Source organism: Balaenoptera borealis, assembly GCF_965194805.1.
Source record: "Balaenoptera borealis genome assembly, chromosome: 19".
Classification (NCBI taxonomy): domain Eukaryota; kingdom Metazoa; phylum Chordata; class Mammalia; order Artiodactyla; family Balaenopteridae; genus Balaenoptera; species Balaenoptera borealis.
In genome coordinates this window covers 61,242,133-61,265,358 of record NC_138878.1, presented here as the reverse complement: position 1 = coordinate 61,265,358, position 23,226 = coordinate 61,242,133, and the positions used below count along the sequence as shown (strand labels likewise).

Below are 23,226 nucleotides of genomic sequence, written 5' to 3'. Positions count from 1 at the left end.
CGGATTGGAGACGAAGCAGAGGTGGCGGGGACTTCCACAAACAGGGCTGGGAGGTGCTGTTTGAACCAAGGAGAGGATTCACTCAGGTCTCTGCACCAGTACTTCCTCCAGAGCTTCTAGAACTTTCTGCCAATGAATGTGGGGTCAAGAAGAGAAAGGAGGGGCCCCTGGGGGCGGACCCAGCCCTGAGTCCCTCTCTGCTCCCCCACTGTGGCAGATCCATGTTCTGGAAGGCGGAGAGGTGAAGATCTTCAGCAGGAATCAGGAGGACAATACCGGAAGGTACCCCGATATCATCAGCCGCATCCACAAGGTGGGCACCTGCTGCTGCCTCTCACTCAGGTGGGGGCAGGGGCTGCACTTGCGGGTGCAGGGAACTGAGGCCCAGCCAGGCCAGCTCGGCACAGCAGGGGTTGATGGGAAGGAGACTGGAGTGCGTTGGGCTGCAAATAACGGAACAACTGCAGGTGTTATTTTTTTCTCAAATCTGAAGGCGGGTGGCCCTGGGCTGGCTCAGCTGAGCACCAAGGTCCTCCCAAACCCAGCTTGGTCCTCTGTCCTCAACTGTCCTTGGCTGGTTCCATTTCATCCCAATGCCTGTCCCCTGTGGTCTCCAAGTAGCCACCACGCTTCCAGACAGACAGGAAAGGGGTTCCAGCTTCTATCCCTTCCCACAAAGAAAGTTAGTGCTTTTCGGGTACCTCCTACCAGCCCCGGCTGCCACCAGCATGGGGGTCCCTGTCCAGCACTGGTTGCCATGGCCACTGTAGTGCAGCAGAGGCTGGGGAAGCCAGAATCGTGCTCTCTGACAGGGACAGGGTTTGGGATGAGGGTGAAGGCAGCCTGCAGACTGGCCCCACAGCCTAACTAGGGCCGGGTCTCAAAGGCCCTGGAGCCGGGGGCATCTGTGCCCCCAAGGGGAGGGGTTTGGGGCCTTTTTTAGGGGTCTTCCATCAAAGAGCCATTCTCTTGCCTTCCCTAATTAATTAGGAAATTTGTTCTTTCCTAAAGCAGCAGGACAGAAGTCACAGTACAGCACAGGCATTAAAGGAGTTCCTGTTACATGCCAAGCGCTGTTGTTTTAAACCAGCTTAAGGTGTAGCTTTGTAAAAGGTTCTGATAGAGTTTGAAGAGTTTTGACAAGTTCATACACCCACATAATCAGCATGTAAAACGTTTCCGTGTTTCCGTCACTCCAGAATGTTTCCCCGTGCCCCGTGCCAGGTAGGCCCCTGTCCCCACCCCTATCAGCCATCTCCTGAGGCAACAACCACTGATACGCTTTTTTGTTGGGACAGGTTCGTTTTTGCCTCTGCTAGAGCTCCACATAAGTGGTGATAGTACAGGGTCTTTTGTATCTGGCTTCTTTCGCTCGTTCATTCAACAAGTATTTGTTGGGCGACTGCCCTGTGCTGAGCCCTGTGCTGGAGGCTAGGGCTTTAACAGAGACAGCGGGGCAGGCAGATCTTCCTCAGAGTCCCACTGCGGCCTCTATGAGTATACTCAGAGATCGGGCGCTGAAGAAAAGGTCCAGCATTCTTTGAGCCTTTAGAAGAATAAGGCTTAGACTTGGTGTCAGGAAAGCAAGGCCATCACCAAGCACAGCCCAGGGTACAGTGGGAATGGTGCCCCTGGAGTCGTGCAGATTCTAGAGTAAACAGCATGTGCAAAGGCCCGGTGGTTGGAGGGGCACAGCCCATTCAAGAAACAGGCTAGTGCATCGGGGTACAGAGCGTGAGTCTGAGGGGGCCAGGTGAGGCGAGGGAGGGCCACGGGCTGACCAAGGAGAGGTCCCACAGCTTTGGGGAGCCACGAGGTGGTTTTTAGCAGGGATGAGAAGTGATCAGATTTGGGGTTTGCCAAGAGCAGCCTGGCTGCTATGAGGGGAGTGGATTGGACGGGGTCACTGCAGGGGCGGGGAGACCAGTAGGACGCTGTGGCTTAGGCTGGACCGGGCTCAGCAAGGTGGTGACAGGTGGACAGCTTAGCAGTTTCGGAGCGGAAATGGACAAGTTCACGGGGTAATTGAGTGTGAAGTGGGAGGAAGAGGAAGATGACAAAGGCTCCTTGGTTTCCAGCTTGTGGGACCAAATAGTAAGTCCTCAGAAAACATAGTTTTTTTCCCCTCTCGGTGGGGAACAAGAGAAGGGGTCTGTGTTCACATGTGTCTCTTTAAGGTTGACGTCAGTTTGTCAGTGGATCTTCAGAGCTGCAGAAGGAAAAAGATATTTGTTTCTCTGTGTCTGTCTTTTGGCCTCATCCACCACCTCTCACCAGCCCTGGGTCTCCCTCTTCACCTTTCAGATTAAACTCCCGTCAGTCACATCCTTCATCCTGGACGCAGAAGCCGTGGCTTGGGACCGGGAAAAGAAGCAGATCCAGCCATTCCAAGTGCTCACCACCCGCAAACGCAAGGTAGCCTCTGCCCCCCCGCCTCCACCGCCTGACCTCATCTTCCACCCAGTCCTGTGCAATCCCAGAGAGATAGAGCTGTCAGTTGGGTTGTAGTTCTCTCAGCCTTTTGCAGTGTGGCTGCCACAGCTCCAGCCATCACATTCTTATCCCAGCATGCCAAGTTGGAAGGAGGGAAGGCCTCTTTTCCAACATCTGTTTTATTATGAAAGATCTGTTCTAGGAGCCCCCACAACCTGCACCCCAGCAATCTTCTTTACTCTCATTGGCCAGAGTTGTGTCATGTCACCCCCATTAGCTGTGAGGGAGGCTGGGAGAGTAAATACCTAGCAGAGGTGAATGAGGTGGTTGGGATTAGCCAAGAGCCATCACAGTTCGGTGCGTGTGGCTGGCAGCATTGATGCCTTCACAGGTGTGCGGCCTGTTGGCTGGGGAGAAGCGGGGGATGGCAGGTGACCAGGGTGTCTGCCTCAGGCATGATGGGAAGGGACCCAACTGGGCCCCGTCTCACCTTCCCCCTCTCCTGGTCTCCATCCTGCCCTGACCCAGGAGGTGGACGCGGCAGAGATCCAGGTGCAGGTGTGTCTGTACGCCTTCGACCTCATCTACCTCAATGGAGAGGTGAGTTTTGGCATCGTGTCTGGGTCAGCTGGGGCATGACTTGAGGTGAGGGGGGAGAGCTTGGGAGCCAGCGGTTAGAGTTTCATCACTGAGCCCGGAGGCCACACTCGGGCAGTGGTTCTCAAAATGTGGACCGTGAGGCCCTCCCTTTCCCAATATCTGTGTGAGGGGGATTTTCTTCCTGTCCTGCAACCTGAACGACATTTTGCAGCCGTCCGAATGCAGAAGCAGATGTGAGAATCCAGCCTCTGTTACTCCAGACATTAGAGAATTGGCAAAAATATAAAATAATGCCCCTCTTCACACTCATTTCCATAAGCCACATGATGACTTGTAACCCATCCGCTTCCTGCTTCTCCCAAGGTCAGAGTTTCTTCTCTTTATTTCCACGATGATGTCCCATCTCTCTCATCCTGCCCCACAGTCCCTGGTACGTGAGCCCCTTTCCCGACGCCGGCAGCTGCTCCGGGAGAACTTCGTGGAGACGGAGGGCGAGTTTGTCTTTGCCACCTCTCTGGACACCAAGGACACGGACCAGATCGCCGAGTTCTTGGAGCAGTCGGTGAAAGGTGAGGGCATCCGCCAAGGTCTGCGCCCCCTCCGCCCACCCCCCGAGATCTGCACCCATCCCAGCCCCACCCTGGACGATTGGACCAGAACCCTGCCTGCGTCTGTTGTGAGGCTGTGAGCCGGGGCTTCACAGGACTCTCATGTGTCCCCCAGACTCCTGCGAGGGGCTGATGGTGAAGACCCTGGATGTGGACGCCACCTACGAGATCGCCAAGAGGTCACACAACTGGCTCAAGGTACCGCCTGCCCGCGCCCCCCTTTCTTGCTGAGCTGGGGACCGGAAGCCTGCCCCTGCTGGGTGGTCCCTGCCCAGTCCCCACATTCACCCCGTTTGAGCCCCGGAGCCCTTTGCTCAATCCCTCCCGCCTCCCACTGCAGCCAGCCTCGGCTCTGCTCCCCTAGTGAGTCGCCATGAGCAAATTCACCAAGGACTGGTGGAGAACCGCCCGGCTAGGCACCCCAGATGTGGGGGTGAGGGAGCCCAAGGAGCTTTCTGTTCCCTCTGAGCTTGCCTTCTGTCAGGAAGTCAGCCAGGATGCAAACGGGATAAAGTTGGGGAGTGATGAGTGCTATGAAGAAAGCAAGTCCACTTGGGGCCAGGGAGGGTCTGCAGTACTTTGGGTGATTGGGAAAAGCCTTACCAGAGGCAGTGTTTGGGTCGAGACATGGATGATAGGAAGTGGTCAGTCATGTGAAGATCAGGGGCGGAGCATGTAGGTGGGGGTTGGGGGCGGGCAGCAAGTGCAAAGGCCCTGGGGTAGGAACAAGCTCAGTGTGTGCAGGGGTTGAGGACCATCGAGGCATGAGGTGAGGTCAGGGCAGAGAGTGGGTCCCAGCTCACCCAGCAGTGGGTGGTAAAAGAAAACTGGGTTTTCCTCCAAGGGTTTCAGGAAGCCAGCAGAGGTTTTAAGGGGGAAGTCACCTGGTCTTATTGTCGTTTGGCACAAGTCCTCCGGCTGCTCTGTGGGTGGTGGACAGGTGGGGGGGTGCTGGGCAGAAGTGGGAGCAGGCAGGCGGAAGGCAGCTGTCCGGTAAGAGGTGATGGGAGCTTGAGCAGAGAGGCAGCAGTGAGGAGGGGGCCAGGAGACCCAAGCGAGAGATAGCTGGGCGCTGAGCTGGCCGAGCCTGTGGACAGGGTTTCCCTGTGTGTGTTTTTTTGTTTGTTTGTTTTTTTAAATATTTACTTACTTATTTTGGCTGCTCGGGTCTTAGTTGCGGAACATGGGATCCTCGTTGCGGCATGCGGCTTCGGTGCGGCATGCCTGCGGGATCTAGTTCCCCGACCGGGGATCGAACCCGGGCCCCCTGCATTGGGAGCGTGGAGTCTTACCCACTGGACCACCAGGGAAATCCCTCCCTGTGTGTTTTTTAGTTGTTTATGGTCCGTCTCGCCCCCACTAAGCTGTAAGCGGCTGTGCAGGTACAAACCTTTCCAGTCTCAAGAAATATTCGCTGTTGTATCCCCACGTCTGAGCTCCTGCCTGGCACACAGTTGGCACTTAATTAATGTTTTTGGAATGAATGGATAAATGTTCTCTGTGTGAAGGAGTGGAATGTGCCTCCATATCGAACGGAGGGGGTATCTGGGGTGACCCCCGAGGTCTCCCCACCTGACCTGTCCCCTCGATCCCGCCTCCTCTTCACATTTGAGTCCCCTCTTTCTCATCAGCCCTTTCAGCCTAGAAACCTGTTCCACGTCCAGTCTCCTCCCGGTGACCGTCTGGGGTCTTCTCACCCAGGCCCTCCTCGCGCCGCTGCTTAACCCCCAGCAGTGGGAGCCACACCCGAGCGTCCCACCCTCATCCCCCGCCTTCCCTCCTCGCAGCTGAAGAAGGACTACCTCGACGGCGTGGGCGACACCCTGGACCTCGTGGTGATCGGCGCCTACCTGGGCCGGGGGAAGCGGGCCGGCCGGTATGGGGGCTTCCTGCTGGCCGCCTACGACGAGGAGAGCGAGGAGCTGCAGGCCATCTGCAAGGTGCGGGGAGCCGGGGGGACCGCAGAAGCGGGAGGGGAGCGGATGTGACTCAGCCTCGGGGGGCGGGAGCTGGGAGGAGGTGGAGCCTCTGACCCCTCTGTCCTCCTCCTGGCAGCTCGGAACGGGCTTCAGTGACGAGGAGCTGGAGGAGCATCACCAGAGCCTGCAGGTGCGCCCTCCCTGCCTGTGTGTGCCTGGGGCTCTCGCCCTCCGGGGCCTCGGGTGCGGGCCGCTGCTGCGGGGCCGGCTTCCCAGCCCAGCACGTCCAAGTTCACGCCCCAGCCCTGCCAGCTACGGGCCGGAGCCTCCGGTCCGGGAGCCTCGGCCGCACCTGAGACAGGCTCAGGGAGGGCGTGTTGCCCGTTCCCCGAGTTCGCCCTTCGGATGCCAGTGGAGCCCCTAGTCGTCGGGGTGTTTGCCGTCCTGGTCCCAGGCATTTGGGGCGTGCTCTGGCTTTCCTGTGTGTTGGTGTCTCTGGTCCTGTCTGTCCCATTCTTGGTTCTCCCTCTCTCTCTCTCTAGGTCTCTGACTCCCCGTCTCTGGGTCTCGGTTCCTCTCTCTGACTCTCTCTGCCTTTAATTTCTTGTCTCAGCTCCCAGGGTCTCTGTCATTTCTTCCTTTCTCCCGTTTCCCCCATCGCCCCCCAGCTCCACCTACCACCAGCTTTTTACTTTGAGGGGCACCTGTATCTGTCCCCTTCCCCTATCTTCCTCCCTCTTTCCTCACTCTCCAGTCCCGCCCCCCGCAACCCTCCCCTCAGCCTTGACTTTGAGATCCAAGACCCTCTCTCCCTTATTCCCGCCACTGGCTGCAGGCCCTGGTGCTGCCCGCCCCACGCTCCTATGTCCGGGCCGACGGCGCCGTGGCCCCCGACCACTGGCTGGACCCCAGCGCCGTGTGGGAGGTGAAGTGCGCAGACCTCTCCCTCTCGCCCATCTACCCGGCTGCCCGGGGCCTGGTGAGTAACTGGGGGCCCTGGAATAGACCCTCCGAAGGAACCCCAGCTGGGAGGGTGGGGAAGTGGGGGGAGGGGATCTTGGAGCCCATGTCCGAGCTTCCTGGGTGATGCTTAGGAAGACGGGAGCTTGCGTTTTATTTGGGTTTCAGATAATGAGGTCAAAGTCTCGTTAAAAGAAAAAAAAAGAAATTCCCCAGGAGTAGAAAGAAAACCGTGAAACTGCTTTCTTTGATTTTTAAAATTTTTTTATTTTATTTTTTAAATTTTATGTTCTTATTGGAATATAGTTGGTTTACCATGTTGTGTTAGTTTCAGGTGTACAGCAAAGTAATTCAGTTATATATATATATTCTTTTTCAGATTTTTCCCTTTGTTACTACAAAATATTGAGTATAGTTCTCTGTGCTATATAGTACGTTCTTATTGTTTATCTGCTTTATATATAGTAGTGTATATCCGTTAATCCCAGACTCCTAATTTATCCCTCACCCCCCCTTCCCCGCTTTGGTAAACCATAAGTTTGTTTTCTGTGTCTGTGGGTCTGTTTCTGTTTTGTATATAAGTTCATTGGCATCATTCTTTTTTGAAATCGCTTTCTTAAATATAATCTCACATTCCGCTCTTAAGTAATTTTTGAAAACAGCTCTTTTCAGTAAAAATTTACGATACTTCCTGCTGAGCATTTAGGTCCACTACTGCATTTCTTTCTCAACTGTAGTTAATTTTCATGCTACCAAGTTTTAACATTCCTAGGCTAATTTCTCTCATAGTGGTTCTGTCCTCCGCATGTGCTAGAGGATCAGTGTTCCCGGGGAAACGCTGCCCCCACCGGCACTAGGACAGCTCTTAACATCCTCCTTCCGGAGATCAGGAAATCTTTTTCTTTTTCTTCTTTTTTTACTGTTACAGATATGTCTTTTATTAGCACAAAAATTCAACTTATTATCAACCAAGGTGTTCAACCCTAAAATCCACAGAGATCCCAAATCTTAATAACATTGTCAAAATGCAAATTATATTGTTTTCTCTTTATGGATTCTTAGAAACATCAATTTGGAGGTTTGTTTCTTTTTTAATTAAAGTATAGTTGACTGAGGAACAGGAAATCTTAAAGTGCATACTCCCTTTGGGATTTTTTCTGATCCTTCAAAAGCTAGCATGTGCTTTTCGGCTTAGCAGCTGACTTCCATGTAAAGGCAAAACTCATACTTTTTATCTAGTTTCCTTCTTGAAATTTCTCACTCCTGCACCGTCTCAGGAAGTTGGGGGCCCCTGGTAATAAAGACATGGGAACAGCATTTATCGAGCATTTAGGTGAAGCAGGCATGTCACTTGTTCACACTCATCCTCACCAAGACACTGACCATCCCATTTTACAGATGGGAAAATAGAGCCCCAGGGAGCGTAACTGGCCCAGGGTCACGAGGCTCTTGAGAGTTGGGAGCTGGGATTTGAACCTCACAGTCTGGTTTGAGAATCCACCCCTCTTGGCCCTAATAATAATAACAACAGGCTAAAGCACAGCCACTGCAGCCTGTGTTTCTTACACGCTCCTGCTCCAGGGGAGCGGCCCCAAGCACTAAATGACCTTATTTAATTTTTACAAGACCCATCGCTTAGCCCCATTGTATGGATCAGGAAACAGGCCAGAGGCGCAGGAGTGGGGAGGAGACTTTGGATGGGGAATTGCCGCCGGGAGCAGGCTGGACTGCTGCTTGGTCCCCATCACCACTCTACCCACCGCACCTCGTCTCCGCAGGTGGATAGCGAGAAGGGAATCTCCCTCCGCTTCCCTCGGTTTGTCTGCGTCCGTGAGGACAAGAAGCCAGAGGAGGCCACCACCAGTGCCCAGGTGACGCCCGCGGTAGAGGGTGGGTGGTGGGCCCAGGGGTGGGCTTGCCCAGCCAGGCCTGCTTTTTGGAGAAGGTGGGCTCTGGCCTGGCTTGGCATGGAAGGGGGTGGGGCAGCCCCAGGGCTTCTGACCCTCCCACCACCCACCCTCTCGCTTCAGGTGGCCTGTCTGTACCGGAAGCAAAGTCAGATTCAGAACCAGCAAGGCGCAGAGCCAGACTCCGACCTGGAAGATTTCTACTAGGCCCCCTGCTCTCCCCGGGGGGCTGGGGGCGGAGGGGACCCAGGGGCGTCGCCTCAGGTGCTCAGCAATCTGGTGTAGCTGTGTGCGGGTTTTGATAATCAGGTGTGTGTGTGGGAGGGGATGGTTTCAGCTGGGGTCTGGGGTTCTGTCATTCTTTTCAATAAATAATTGTTGGTCACCTGCTCTGTGTCCGTGCTGGGCTCTGGGGGTACAGCCATAACAGCCCACCCTTTGATAGCGTGTAACGGTGTGTCACAACTGTTGAAACCAGGGCCTTGCCATAGAACTCTCTGCAGTGATGGAAATGTGCCACGTCTGCGCTGGGCGGTGTGACAGTCACCAGCCACGTGTGGCTGGTGAGCACTTGAAATGGGGCCAGTACGACTGAGGACTCAATTTTTAATTTTCACTTAAATAGCCACATGTGCCAAATGGCTATTTTTTTGGACAGTAGCTGTCCAAACTCTCTATATTAACTCCTTTAACCTGCCAGCAAGCCTACCAGGTAGGCATGTCAAGAGCCTGTTTCACAGATGAGGAAGCACACAGAGGGGAAGTAGCTTCCCCTGGGCTGCTGCTGGGAGGACCACACCAGGCTTCTGACTCAGCAGTCTGGCTTCAGGCCCCACACCTTTCCAGGACAGTCCCCATCCTGTTGGGAGACTGTTAAGTGCGGTGACTTGTGTGTGAGACTCCCATCTCTGCCACCCGCCATCTAGTGACCACGCCTGGCCTCTGAATCCTCAGTACAGCTTTCCAGACCCGACCTGTGAGGGCAGGCAGTGGACATACCTGTTTTCCCCATCCTTACATCCCCCAGCCCATAGCACAGTGCCTGGAGTATAGTCAGTGCTACTTTTCCTGATCAAAAAGGAGACCTGGTTGTGGCAGCCCTTCCTTTCTTCCTGCCCTGACTGTGGATGTGATGGTTGGTGCTGGGGCTGCCACCTTGTGATCATGAGGAACGAACCAGGAGAGACAGAGAAAGCCGCCCTGACAACCCTTAGCCAATGAACCAAGGGCAGCAGCTGCCTAACTGAGTTTCTTATCCTGGGAGTGGGGTGGAGGTGGGAGAAAAAAATAACAAAATCCTGTTGTGATCACACCACTGTAAAAATGGGGTTTGTTTCTCATAGTTGAAAGATCTCTTCCTTAAAGGATTGGCAATTAATGTGCATCCGTATTTATCAAGTTCAAATAAAACATTTAAGGCAAAATGTTTGATTAGGCGTTAAATACTGTATGTCTGGGGATTCCAGTGGCAGTCCGGCTCTGCATTGGTCCGCACGGTTCCCTTAGGCATGGACCGGGGTCTTCCTGAGGAAAGAGGGGCCAGGGACATGCCCTTCCTCCCCATGCCCCTGCAGGGCCCCTGTGAACACACTCAACCAGCCAGGGCTGCCATGTCCCTCTGCCAGGGCTGGGCAGGGATGTCCTCACTCATCAATGACCCTCATGACAACCCCGCTAGGTAGGTGCTTTTATTGTCCCCATTAAGCAGATGAGGACACAGGCACAGGGATGTAAGTTACTTTCCCCAGCTCTACCATCTAGGGAATGGAGGGCCAGGGTTTGGTCTGGGCAGTCTGCAAGAGGCCCTGCACTCAGCCCCCAACTAAATAAAGTGCCTCGTGGGAAGCCCGGCCTGTGTGCCCCTGGGAGGGTGTGACCTTATCCTGCAGTCAGAGAAGCGACACAGTATGGTCTAGGGGTGAAAAGATCATGCTGACGGCTGGATTTCGCAGACCCTGAAGAGATGAGCCTGGAGCTGAGGGGAGCAGCGGAGACCATGTTCCCCCTGGTGAAATCCTGTTCCTCCTTCTAAAAATTGTTGGAACCAATCAAGGCGAGATGATTCTTTTTTTTTTTTTTTTTTAAAGTTCAGCTTTTTTTTAAATTTTTTTTTAAATTTTTTTATTTATTTACTTATGGCTGTGTTGGGTCTTCGTTTTCTGTGCGAGGGCTTTCTCCAGTTGTGGCAAGTGGGGGCCACTCTTCATCGCGGTGCGCGGGCCTCTCACCATAGCGGCCTCTCTTGTTGCAGAGCACAGGCTCCAGACGCGCAGGCTCAGTAAGGGGAGATGATTCTTGGAGCTGGGCTCTGGGAAGAGCCTGGAGGAGGGGAGCCAGGGAGGTTTGCAGGAGCAAAACTTCATAATTGCATATGAATTGGAATGTGTCGTCTTGGTTGGTTATGTTACTGATGATGTTCATTTTAATCATTTAAGAAAGTGTCTGCCAGGGGCTTCCCTGGTGGTCCAGTGGTTAAGACTCCGCACTCCCAATGCAGGGCGCCCCTGTTCGATCCCTGGCCAGGGAACTGGATCCCGCATGCCCTCAACGAAGATCCTGCACGCGGCAGCGAGGACCCCGAGTGCCGCAACTGGGACCCGGCACAGCCAAATAAATAAGTAAATTATTTTTTTTTCAAAAAAGGAAAAGAAAGTGTCCGCCAAGTTTCCCCACTATAAAGGGACTCTCCGGGCTTCCCTGGTGGCGCAGTGGTTGAGAGTCTGCCTGCCAATGCAGGGGACACGGGTTCGAGCCCTGGTCTGGGGAGATCCCACATGCCGCGGAGCAGCTAAGCCCGTGAGCCACAACTACTGAGCCTGCGCGTCTGGAGCCTGTGCTCCGCAACAAGAGAGGCCACGATAGTGAGAGGCCCGCGCACCGCGATGAAGAGTGGTCCCCGCTCGCCGCAACTGGAGAAAGCCCTCGCACAGAAACGAAGACCCAACACAGCCATAAATAAATAAATAAATAAATGTAAAAACTCCAAGGAGACCCAGTCCTAGAGGAGCCTCCACAATTAAAAAAATAAAAAATAAAGGGACTCTCCTTTGAGATTAGTATTTTGTGAAGAGGTACTTTGAGCTATGTAAATATCAAACTTTCCACTTATCTATATTTGTATGGACTCCTGGTTTCCTATGTATCCTATATAATTTGTTTTAATTTTCAAATGGCCAGTGGAACTTCTTCAAGCTGACCTCTGTGTTCTGTTGACGTGCCCCCGTAACTCTCTGAGCACATTCTTGCTTTATGGCGCAACAAGATGTAAATTTTAGGCTCATCTTCTAATATTAACACTTGTCCTGCTCCAGACATGAAATCAGCCATTGCTTCTAGGAGACTTGGTTCCTGTTTAGTGGAGAATGGTATTTAGAAGTCAGGATCTGGATGGTAGAGGTGTTCATTAATGCCATGGTGTCACTGCTTCTGTGTCCTCTTAGCTAGAGAATATATGTTCCCCTACACACGCAGTGACGTCTGTGTTTCTTTGTATATCCCTCTCTGTAAGTTGAAATCCACGAGTATATACCAATCCCTCCCATTCCAATCCAACACCACAGAGCTCATCCTACCTTTTCCCCTTTCTGTACTGTATTAGGAACTCCCTTTTCCAACAGTGAGCAACCTGATTCCCATTATCCTCAATACAATCCCCCATATAACCAGTCTCCCTTCTCCGTTGCCATCCCACCCCTGTGGGGCTGCCTTTCTCGCCATGATCTGGCTTCAGCACCCTACACCGTGCTGCCTTCACTCTGCTCACAGCGCAAACCCTTCCCCTAGGTGATGTGAGACTTGCATGTAGATCTCCTCATTACCCAGCTCGTGCTCCAGCGTTGCACACCAGGCTGCTCTTCCATGGGTTCCTCCTCACCTTCCCAGGCCCTGACGCTCTGGGCGGGGCTGCACGCCACCTCCTCCACCCCTGCCGTGGGGATTCCCCCTTGCTCCACTCTCCTATTTTAAGGTCTCGTTCCCCACACCGATGGCCCCCAGTCCCCTCCCCATTCCGTGCAGGCACCCTTATCGCCTCCTTGGGCTCTGACCACCCCCACCAGCATGGATGGCTACCTTGCCCCTCCCCCCTGAACTATTCAGGAAGAAAGGAAGGGAAGAGAGAAGCAAGAGGAAGGACACATATCCCCCTCTTAGCCACTGTGCATGTCTATTCCTGAAGTCAGGTTGTCACGCAGTTTTTGCATTCTGCTCATTTACACACATTCCTGACTTACCCTAGAGCTCCTGGAGGCCAGATGTCCTCTCCATCTTCACCCACACAAAGGCCAGCAGAGGCCAGGCTTAGGCTGATCACTCAACGTGCCTGTTGAAACGTTGTATGAATCGATGCCCTCTGCTCTAATCCTCATTTTCAAGGCTATCCTTCCAATTCTATTCTGGGGATAAAAGGTCAGAGCCTGACACTGGCTCCTCCTCCATTCTCAAGCCAGATGCGGAGGCAGGAACAACTGTCATCCCTCCCCAACCCGAGTAGAGATTTCTGACCCAGCTGTCACAGCTCTAAGGGAGCCAAGGTGACCGAGGGAGAGGCCAAGTGAGGCAGGAAGAGTTGGCAAAGGAGTGGTAGAGAAGACAAGGAGGCTGAGCCATCCAGGGGGACGGGAAGGAGGGAGAGCTGTCTTGAGAGTGGCGCCCGGTGAGCTCTGCCCTGCCCCCTCCATGCAGTTTCCCATGGGCCCCGCCTGCATCTTCTTAAGAAAAGGCATCGCTGAGAAACAGCGGGTGAGTCTGGGGACAATGATGGAGGATGGTGGGCAGGGCAAAGGGAGCTGGGATGAGGGGAAGAGAAGGGACAAGAGGGGAGCAGGTGGGGAGAGCATGAACTGAGAAGGGAGAAGAATTCCTGGGAGCATCGTGGGGACACGTGGGTCAGTAAGATGGGTGAGGGTGAAATCAGAAGTCAGGACCAAAAGGTGGAAGATGAAGGAGAAGAAAAAGAATAAGAAAAGGGGAACTAGGATGATGTCGTTGTTGATGATCATCACCATTCTTTTCTTTGACACCCATAGTGATGACGGTGGTGATGATGGAGGTGGTGATAACAATAGATGCCACTTATTAAGTCATCGCTGTGTGCCCAGACTCGTGCAAAGGGCTTTGCATTCCTGATGTCATTTAATCCTCAGAATGACTCATGAGGTCCATAATACTTTCATTCCTATTTTACAAATGTGGATACTAAGGCTCTGAGTCATGAAGTCCCTTGCTTTAAGCTTATACAATTAGTAAGTGGCAGAGTCGGGTCTGTTTGATTCCAAAGGTCATGATTTTAATTGTTTGTTTTTAAGATCATGAGAGAGAGAGAGAAAGATTGAGAGAAAGATTTGGGGAGAAGGGGATAGTAAGAAAGAAGCTGGGGGAAAATCTCAAGGATAAAGGGAGAAAAGGGGGTGAAAGAGGCCAGGGGTTGATGGAATTTCCCAGGTGATGTGCCACGTACCCAAGCCTGACCCTTCAGTTATGTCCAGGAGTGGGTGGTGGCAACATGAAAGGTTTTAGGAATCCGTCATGCTGGCAGTGGTCATCCTGCCTGGGTGCCACTGAACACAGCTCCCACAGCCAAGGGATTCTAACCCTTGAGAGAAAGCATGGAGGCAGGTGGAAAAACAGCCAGTTGGGGTATAGTGGAAAGAATTCTGACCTGGCAGCCAGTAGACCTGCATTCAAATCCCAGCTCTCAATGCACCTGAATTTCTGCATGACCTCAAAGGAATGATTTAACGTCTCCCTGCTTTGGGAGGGGATCTGCCACTTATGAGCTGTGTGACCTCAGGCAGGTTCCTTAACCTCTCTGTCCCTCGACTTCCTCTTAAATAAGACGGGAATGATATTTGGCTCTACCTCAAAGAAGTTTAAATGAAACGATTGTGGAAGCCTGGCACAGTCAACAAACGGAATATGTGAGCTGTGATTCTAAGTCTGGTTTTCTTCATCTGGAGAAGAAGGGGATTGGATTCCATGGCCTCCAGGACCCATTTCGGCACAACAGGATGGATGTCCATTTGGGAAAGGCAGGAGGAGAGAGACCAAGATTCAAGGATGGGAGAGAGGAAATGAGAAGGGGTGAGGAAGAGCAGGAAGAACAAATAGCCATGGAATGGGAGTCAGGAGATGGGAGAAAGAAGGCGAGAGGGGTAGACGGGAGCAAGAAGGGAAGAGAAACAGGAAAGGATGAGGAGGAGATGTGTTTCAAGAAGTGAATGTGGATCCCTGATCCTCTCTCCAAATCCCCTGCCCCCCTGCATTCCTTTCTAGGAAAGACCACTGGGACCAGATGAGATTGAAGGTAAAGCTCTCTCCCCTAAATGCCCCCACTTTGCCATCCACCCACTTACCTGCTCTCTGTTCCTTTGTGCATTTCAATATAAACCCCTTGACATGAAAATTTTACATCACTCTCTCTTCCCACTCAACTGTGATTTTGTGGCAGTTTAAGTACTTCCCCAAGTGTTTAGAAACCATCCCCATGCCCAAGTGTCTCAGAGACCCACAAACGACGCCTGAGTTTTAGGATGAGTCCAAACTTGTTTTTTTCTCTTGGTAGTTTTGAAGTTTCCCATAACTTCACCCAAAAATGTGAAGGACTTCAGTGCTCTCGTTTAGTGGTCTCAGGAACTATTCTTTTTGCTAACACATTTCATACATCACTCCTTTTAAAAAATTTTATAATGTATTCTTTTTTGAGGAGTCTTTAGTCAGTGCCTCATTGATAGTTTCAAGGGATGCTACTCTTCCCCAGTGACTGTTTCAACTTCCCCAAAGTTCTTCTCTCTTAACTTTCAGAGCTCCGGGAAGCATTTCTTGAGTTTGACAAGGACCGAGATGGGTTCATCTCTTGTAAGGATTTGGGGAATCTCATGAGGACAATGGGTTACATGCCCACGGAGATGGAACTGATTGAACTGGGCCAGCAAATCCGCATGAACTGTGAGGCCAGGGGGTGGGAGGAATGACGGGGCTTAGGGGAGGGCTAAGGGTGGAACTAGGAAGGATATATGGAGGTTGAGAGTGGAGTTGGAGGTAGGGAGGAGGGAAGAGGGGCTAGAAGTCTGGAAGGAAGCGGTTCAGACTCTACTTAGGGAGGCAACATTTGAAGTGGTTAAAGGCATGACTTTTAGGGATAGATTTGGGTTCAAGTCCCAGTTCTGTTATTTACTAATTGTAGTCATATAAGAAGTGGAGTTAGCCCCCACTCTTGAGTCTCAGTTTCCCCATCCACCCAGTGAAGATGATATCACTCCTTACCTTGTGGGATTGTAGAAAGGAAGGGATAAAGATGTTAATACAGGTAAAGGCTTAGCCTCTAGTAAATGCCTATTAAATGTAAGTTATTACTATCGCCACTAAGATTCATCAGTGGAGGGCAATATTGGAGCTGTATTTGATGCTGGAAACAAACTTGGAGTTGGAGCCTAATGTTGGTGAATAATGTTACAAAGAAGATGGGTTTTTAGATGGAGACAAGCTGATTTTGTCATCGAAGCTGGGTTAAAATTGCTACGGGGTTTGCTTCTGGGCATGTTACTGAGTAAACAATGCTGAATTCAAGGAGGTGATAGCATTCATATCTGGAAGGGATTTGGTGCTCATTTAATTCATAGGCTCCCTTCTCCAGATCTGCAGATGAGGGAACCTAGATCTGAACCAATTAAGAGATTTTCTCAAGGTCACACCAACAGTTAGTTACTTCCAACCATACGGCACCCTATCCACTCCTGTTCAGATGAGAGGGGCAAGAGGGCTTGAGTTGGCTAAGAAAGGAAGTTCTTAGAAGGCAGAGAGATTGGAGCAGATCTATTTCTTGAACAGAGTTGAAGGGCAAAGTGAGGTAATGGAGGGTTGGGGGCATATGGAATCTCACTAGACCTGCCTCTTCTGTCCTCAGTGGGTGGCCGTGTAGATTTTGACGACTTTGTGGAGCTGATGGCCCCCAAATTGCTTGCAGAAACAGCTGGGATGATTGGTGTCCAGGAGATGCGAGATGCCTTCAAGGAAGTGAGTTTCATAATGTTGGAGGTGGTTGAGGGAGACCCAAGAGGTCTATGATTAGCCATTAACCATGGACAGAACCCACCAAAACCAATTATTTTTCTAACTATGGTGGGATTTATAGGGAAGGAAAATAACATATTTCAAGCACTTGCAATGGACAAGGTCCTCTACCTATTTCATCTAATTTTGTCCTCACAAATAACATTAGGAGTAAGTAGTCATGTATCCCAATACTACATATGAGGAAACTGAGGCTCATGGAAATTGCATACCTTATCCAAGATCCTGCAATCTACAAAACACATGTTAGAGCCTCTAATCCTCATGCCTGTAATAGGAAGAGGGAATCCAAGAATTTGAGATCCCAGAAAGAAGCTCCAAGACATCATCTGGTTGAAACTACTTGTTGTAGGGATGCCTTAAAAAGATGAGATCCAGGGAGGGTAAGGGGCTCGCTGAAATTCACTTAGATTCCTTGATAAAACGCTCTTCTCTCTCAGAGAGCTTTCAACTATGTGAGGCAAAAATAAAGAAGAGTATAGTGTTTGGAAAGAGACACCCTGGAGTCAGGCAAACGTGGGTCCAAATCCCAGGAAGATCTCTACCTACTAGCTGTGTGGTTTTCTCTCTCAGCTTCATGTAAAGATCTAGAGCTGCATCGTCCAATAGAACTTCCTGTGATCATGAAAATGCTCTGTCCACAGTGGTAGCCGCTGGCCTGAAATGTGGCTTGTGTGACTGAGGAACTGAATTTTTAATTGTATTTAATTTTTAAAAATTTTATTGAAGTATAGTTGATTTACAATGTTGTGTTAATTTCTGCTGTACAGCACAACGATTCAGTTATACATATATAGACATTCCTTTTCCTATTCTTTTCCATTATGGTTTATCACAGAATATTGAATATTGTTCCCTGTGCTATACAATAGGACCTTGTTTATCCATCCTTTATATAACAGTTTGCATCTGCTAATCCCAAACTCCCAAGCCTTCCCTCCCCCACCCCCTCCCCCTTGGCAACCACAAGTCTGTTCTCTATGTCTGCGAGTCTGTTTTTGTTTCATAGATATGTTCGTTTGTGTCTTATTTTAGATTCCACATATAAGTGATATCATATGATATTTGTCTTTCTCTTTCTGACTTACTTCACTTAGTATGATAATCTCTAGGTCCATCCATGTTGCTGCAAATGGCATTATTTCATTCGTTTTTATGGCTGAGTAATATTCCATTGTATACACATAATTGTATTTAATTTTGATTAGTTTCAATTAAATTAATTTCCATTTGTATTCAATTGAATAAATTTCAATTCATTTGAATCTAAAAATGAATACTCAATGCAATTATTGGAAAACTTTCATTTGGAACAACTTGGGTATGCAAATCTACCTTTTCAACTATATACTTCATGAAACCTACATGCAGATCAAGTATTTCTGATAACATTTAATGTCTGAATCGAGACGTGCTGTGAGCATAAAATACACGCTAGATTAAGATTTAGTAGCTTAGTTTAAATATCTTTGGAGGGTAGGTGTGTTAACTAACCATGCTAAGGACATACTAAGTAAGTCCTTAGCATAGTATTATACTAAGTCTTATGAAATCTAGTATGCATAAAAAGAATATAACAGCTTTTCAGTGACTGTGAAGCTGGAGAGATCCCGGCCAGGAGAAGGACGTTGGGTAAATAAAATGGTTTGATCCCAGAAAAAAAAAGAGAATGTAACATAGTTCATTAATAATTTTTCAATTGCTTACATTTTAAATTTTTAAAATGATATATTAGATAGATTAAGTAAAATCAATTATAAAAAATTAATTTCACTTGTTCCCTTAAAATTTGTGTATGTGGCGGTAGGAGGCTGTTAGAAAAATTTTAATTACCCATGAGGTTCACATTGTATTTCCTTTGGGCAGTGCACTGCTCTAGGGGAAATCACATCCCAGGATTAGAAAGCAGCAGGTACGAACACTGGAAGGCAGGAAGGCATGTCTGAGGAAGAGCAAGAAGCCTGGAGTACTTGGAGAGGCACGAGCCAGAGAGAGAGTAGCATGAAATAAACAAGAGCTGCTGCAGGCAGGACCCCATCCCATAGGAGTTTGCGTGTCACGGAGCGGTGTCAGGATTTTCTTCTGAGTGGGATAGGAAGCCACTGGAGGACTTTAAGCCAGGGAGGGACAAGATCTGATTGGTGTTTTAAATGAACACAAATGTCAAGTCCCACCATGTGGAGGACAGATTATGTAGGACCACAGTGGGAGCTGGAAGACCAATTAGGAGGCTGTCGCCATAGTCAGGCACGAGATGATTGTGGTTTGAACCAGATTAGCATCAATGTAGCTGGAGAAGGGCAGTTGGCTCCCAGATATGTTTGGACATAGAACTTACGTTCTTAGACTTTCCAGTGGATTAGTTAAAGGTGTGCAGCATAGGGAGGGCTAAGCATGGAACAAGGAACAAGACTCCTTGAACCTGCCTTCAAGGAGCTGACTTTTAGAGGATAACGTGCAAAAGCTCTCAGCTGAGTTTTGTTTGTTTGTTTGTTTTGGCCACACCACGTGGCTTGCGGGATTGTAGTTCCCCTGACAGGGGACTGGACCCAGGGCCACAGTGGTGAAATTTACAATGATTTACAATGTCATGTTAGTTTCAGGTATACAGTAAAGTGATTCAGTTTTATATATATATATAACTGTATATATTATAAAACTGTATATATTCAGTTTTATGTATATATATAAATGTATATATTCTTTTTTTAGTATATAAATGTATATATTCTTTTTTTTTGCATTCCCTTCCATTATAGGTCATTACAAGATACTGAGTATAGTTCCCTGTGCTATACAGTAGGTCCTTGTTGGTTATCTTTAGCTGAGTTCTTGACTCACAGTAAATGATCAATAAACAGTGCTATTATTATTATTATTATTATTGTGGTCATTGTTGCTAACATCATCCCCTGTGCTCCAATTCAGTTTGATGCCAACGGAGACGGGGAGATCACCCTGGGAGAGCTGCAGCAGGCCATGCAGAGGCTCCTGGGAGACAAGCTCACACCCCAGGAGATCTCCGAGGTTGTCCAGGAAGCCGACATTAACGGAGACGGCACCGTCGACTTTGAAGGTGATGTTGTATAGTGTACAGGGGCAGACACCTCCATCTCCCCAGTGTGATTTTTTTGCAAGTCGGCCATTCCTTCTCACTCTTCCCCCAGTTTGAGGTTGGAGGAGGGGGGTTAGATTTTGGAGGTGTTTGTTTCATCCCTTTCTGCCCATGTCATTTCCAAGAGCTCAGTGCCTCTCACCTCTCCTTGTTTCTGTCTTGGCCACTCCTTGGAACACCCTGTCCAGAAGCCCATTCCTACTCCACCTCTCCCACCCCTTCTTTGTTCCCTGGATGCCTTTATCATAGGGAAAAAATGTCCCATCAGAAGGAGAGTGGATTAGTTAGCCGCTGGGATGCTGGGGTCAGATTCATGGGTTTCAAATTCAGGATCACCTCTTACTAACTACGTGGCCTTACCCTAGTCACTTCCTCTCTTTTAGTGTCAGTCTTCACATCTGCAAAATGGGAGTAAAGATGATACCTTTCTCCCCAATTTTAGAGAAAAACTAAAAGAAATCATGCACTAAGGACCCCTTGCTGTCATCTCTCATGTCCTGTCTGTAAAACCCTTTCCTCTTTCCTCTGGCTAAGTCTTAGTTATGCCCCTGGATGGGGCCCCATCTTTCTTACCAGGCTGGGCATCCCTCGGTGCTCCCGTAACACCCACGCATGCCTCTGCAGTGATACTGGCACATGACATCACAATATCTTCCAGTCGTTGATTGCCTGTTTGCTTCTGAGGCCACAGACTAAATCTTTCATCATTATACCCCAATTCCTAGCAGAGAGCTCAGCACACGTGTTTTGAATGATTGGATAAATGAGAAATATTGGAGTCTTGAGCGGATGGGAGGGGGGATCATTTTCGTGGGAGACATCAATAGGGCACGTCAAGTTCTCATCGTGACATCCTCTGGTTCAAATTCTTAGTCTGATATTCAAGTGCATCCATGATGCTGCCCCAGTTACCCACCCACCCAGCCTCTATCTTCTACAACCACTCTCTGAATTTTTATGCTCTGGTGCACACTTGGTACTGCTCTGTGTTCTCCAACTTCTGTTCCTTTCTCCCTGATGTTCCTTCCACTTACCACACCTTTCCCGTGTTATCAATGCATTTTCAAATCCTATCCATCTCTCAGGAGTTCATGCCAGTGCAACCTCTGCTAAGGTGCTTCCCTTCATCCTCATCTGGTGTAGTAGTCCCAGCTGTGAAGACTTACAGGGATTTTTCTCTTCCTCTCCAAAGGAAGTTATGACTGCAGACCTTGAGTTACATTTGCCTCCTGGGTTGTGAATTCCTGTGGGACAGAGGGAACTTCTCTAACCCACCTCTGCTGTGCAATTCCCAGCATAGAAACTTAGTAGATGTTTGTTTCATGGCTGCGACATAGCAAATGTTTGCTGGATGCCTGCTGGATCTAGCCAGCCTCAGGTGCAGAGTAGGCATCAATGAAAATCTGGGAGAGGTACAATGGTTTGAGGAAATAGTTCCTCAGGCCAACCACAGGCAAGGGAAGGACAGAGGGGCCTCGAGACCTGGGTGGGACCAATAAGTCCACCTGACATTGAGTCCCAGCAAAGTCAAGTACCTCCTGGGTTCATTCCAGGGTTCTCCATTCACCATCCACATGATCTCAGCCATGTTGGTCAACCTCACCAGCCTCAGTTTGCTTACCTGTAAAACGGTACTTACCCCTCCAAGATCGGTTGAAAAGTTGAAATCAGAGACTCATAATGACTATTTATTGAACACCGACTGTGTCTTCTAAGCATTATATTGTTTAACCACCTTAAAAATCATGTAAGGTAAATAGCAATCCTATGATTCCCGTTTTGTAGATGAAGAAATCAAGGCATAGAGGGGTCAAGTTATTAATTTCCCAGAGATCACCAGGGGTTCCTGACACATAGTAAAGGCTGGAAAAAATAATGGCAGCTACTCTTACAAATAGGTACCTCACTGAGGGGGGAGGGATAAGTTAGGAGCTTGGGATTAACATACACACACACTACTATATATAAAAGAGATAAACAACAAGGACCTACTGCATAGCACAGGGAACTCTACTCAATATTCTGTAATAATCTAAAGGGAAAAGAATCTGAAAAAGAATGAATATATCTATGTGTATAACTGAATCACTTTGCTGTACACCTGAAACTAACACAACATTGTAAATCAACTATACTCCAATAAAAAAATTATTTAAAAAAGCAAATGAAGAAAAAAAAAAAAAACCCAACAAAGAGGTGCCTCACCAGAAATTTTGTTTTTGCAGAGTTTGTGAAGATGATGTCTCGTTGAGGAGTTTCTGGAATCCCCTGTCACTCTCCACCTGGTCAACATGGATCAAGCCCTAGTGGAGGACCACATCCCCATGGGCCCTCAAAGGAGGGAGAGTGGGAGACTGGCATTGCAGTGCTATGGATTGAGGTTAGACTAGAAACGATAACTTTGGCCAGATGGGGTAGGGGTTACATCTCTGGAACTAGTTTAAGAAGGAAGAGTCTGCGTGTGGAAATGTGAACAAAACAGTCTAGTTGCCGCTCCCCAAATTCCAAAGACTAATGACATCTTTTGACTTCACGTAATCCTAAATCCCTGTAACCTGCCAGAGTCTCTTCCCGCAGTTCCTCTGGGTTAAAGTAGTCTTTTCCCCTGTTAGACTCAAAGAGTTCAGCACAGAGTCTACCCTTCCCCCTTCTTGCTTCAACTGCTTCAAATCTCCTCAGTTTCTTTCTCTCAGTAGAAGGAGGCATGTCAATCATGAGGCTAGAAACAGCGTTCTTGATAAGACTGGGCACGGAACTGGTTAATTAAAGAGGCATCCAAGTGAGATTACCCCCCCCCGCCCCCCCGCCACCCCTCCTTGATTTCTTGGAAGCACAGTCTGTTTTTATCTCTCTAGCCTCCTACTTCCTTCTCCTTGTGTCAGATACTCAGGCCACTGAATTAAATCACAAATCTGGATTATCAAGGTTTAGAGCAAGCTGATCCCCCAGGGAATTAATCCCCCTCGAAATGACATCATGCAAAGAGAGAGAGGATGGGTTCTTCCAAATCCTCGGCCCAGTCGCCGCAAAGCCATTCCTGGAAGCCCCCTGCCTCTGCGTGGGTCTGCCCTGAGCTGCTTAGGGAGGTTCCCTCTGTTAGATTCCATCCCTCACCTCCTGACCCTGATCTGTGCTGGGAAACTGGAAAGATATATTCCTCCTTACCTCTGCCTGCTAGCAGGACACTTCAGTAACTCAAAGGTCCTCCAAATAAAGAGTTCATTTGACACCTTCCTCCGACTTTTTCTCACTTTTGAAGTCCATTAAGTAGACGTAGAGAATGGGTCACCTGGTTCAATAGCCTCCTTTTCTAAAATTTTAGTTTAAATTTAAACAAGTAGAACCAGGGCTTCCCTGGTGGCGCAGTGGTTAAGAATCTGCCTGCCAACGCAGGGCACACGGGTTCGAGCCCTGGTCCAGGAAGATCCCACATGCCGCGGAGCAACTAAGCCCATGAGCCACAACTACCGAGTCTGCACTCTAGAGCCCGCAAGCCACAACTACTGAGCCCGCGCGCCACAGCTACTGAAGCCCGCGCACCTAGAGCCCGTGCTCCACAACAAGAGAAGCCACCGCAATGAGAAGCCCGCGCACTGCCATGAAGACCCAACGCA

At 49.5% G+C, this 23,226-nt stretch overlaps 2 protein-coding genes across 7 annotated transcripts in view; both read left to right on the top strand.

Annotated features, from left to right (window-relative positions):
• Positions 1-8,815, top strand: part of LIG1 (DNA ligase 1) — a 39,430-nt gene extending 30,615 nt beyond the window's left edge. For all 5 annotated transcript variants that reach the window (XM_082368583.1, XM_082368582.1, XM_082368580.1 and 2 more), the window contains 10 exons: positions 218-313; positions 2,305-2,415; positions 2,962-3,033; positions 3,458-3,602; positions 3,757-3,839; positions 5,429-5,581; positions 5,697-5,750; positions 6,396-6,539; positions 8,299-8,391; positions 8,551-8,815. In XM_082368583.1, coding sequence (XP_082224709.1) covers positions 218-313; positions 2,305-2,415; positions 2,962-3,033; positions 3,458-3,602; positions 3,757-3,839; positions 5,429-5,581; positions 5,697-5,750; positions 6,396-6,539; positions 8,299-8,391; positions 8,551-8,634 — 1,035 coding nt within the window. In that variant the 3' untranslated portion in view covers positions 8,635-8,815. The remainder of the gene's footprint in view (positions 1-217; positions 314-2,304; positions 2,416-2,961; positions 3,034-3,457; positions 3,603-3,756; positions 3,840-5,428; positions 5,582-5,696; positions 5,751-6,395; positions 6,540-8,298; positions 8,392-8,550) is intronic.
• A 3,548-nt stretch (positions 8,816-12,363) lies between these two features.
• On the top strand, positions 12,364-23,211 carry CABP5 (calcium binding protein 5). Of its 2 annotated transcripts, XM_082370276.1 has the most exons (6): positions 12,364-13,167; positions 14,701-14,731; positions 15,229-15,372; positions 16,331-16,440; positions 19,426-19,573; positions 21,838-23,211. In XM_082370276.1, the coding sequence occupies exons 1-6, from the start codon at positions 13,105-13,107 to the stop codon at positions 21,861-21,863; spliced, it is 522 nt and encodes a 173-aa protein (XP_082226402.1). In that variant the 5' UTR covers positions 12,364-13,104; the 3' UTR covers positions 21,864-23,211. The 2 variants fall into 2 exon arrangements, with proteins under 2 accessions (XP_082226402.1, XP_082226403.1); XM_082370277.1 differs by lacking the exon at positions 14,701-14,731 and having other exon boundaries at positions 12,364-13,195.
• Positions 23,212-23,226: the final 15 nt, after the last annotated feature.

Excerpts from the sequence above, each read along its gene's own strand:
- CABP5 (XM_082370276.1), top strand. The coding sequence starts at position 13,105 with ATGCAGTTTCCCATGGGCCCCGCCTGCATCTTCTTAAGAAAAGGCATC. Across the intron at positions 14,732-15,228 it reads GGGACCAGATGAGATTGAAG|AGCTCCGGGAAGCATTTCTT; the intron begins GTAAAGCTCTCT and ends CTTAACTTTCAG. Across the intron at positions 19,574-21,837 it reads CGGCACCGTCGACTTTGAAG|AGTTTGTGAAGATGATGTCT; the intron begins GTGATGTTGTAT and ends TTGTTTTTGCAG.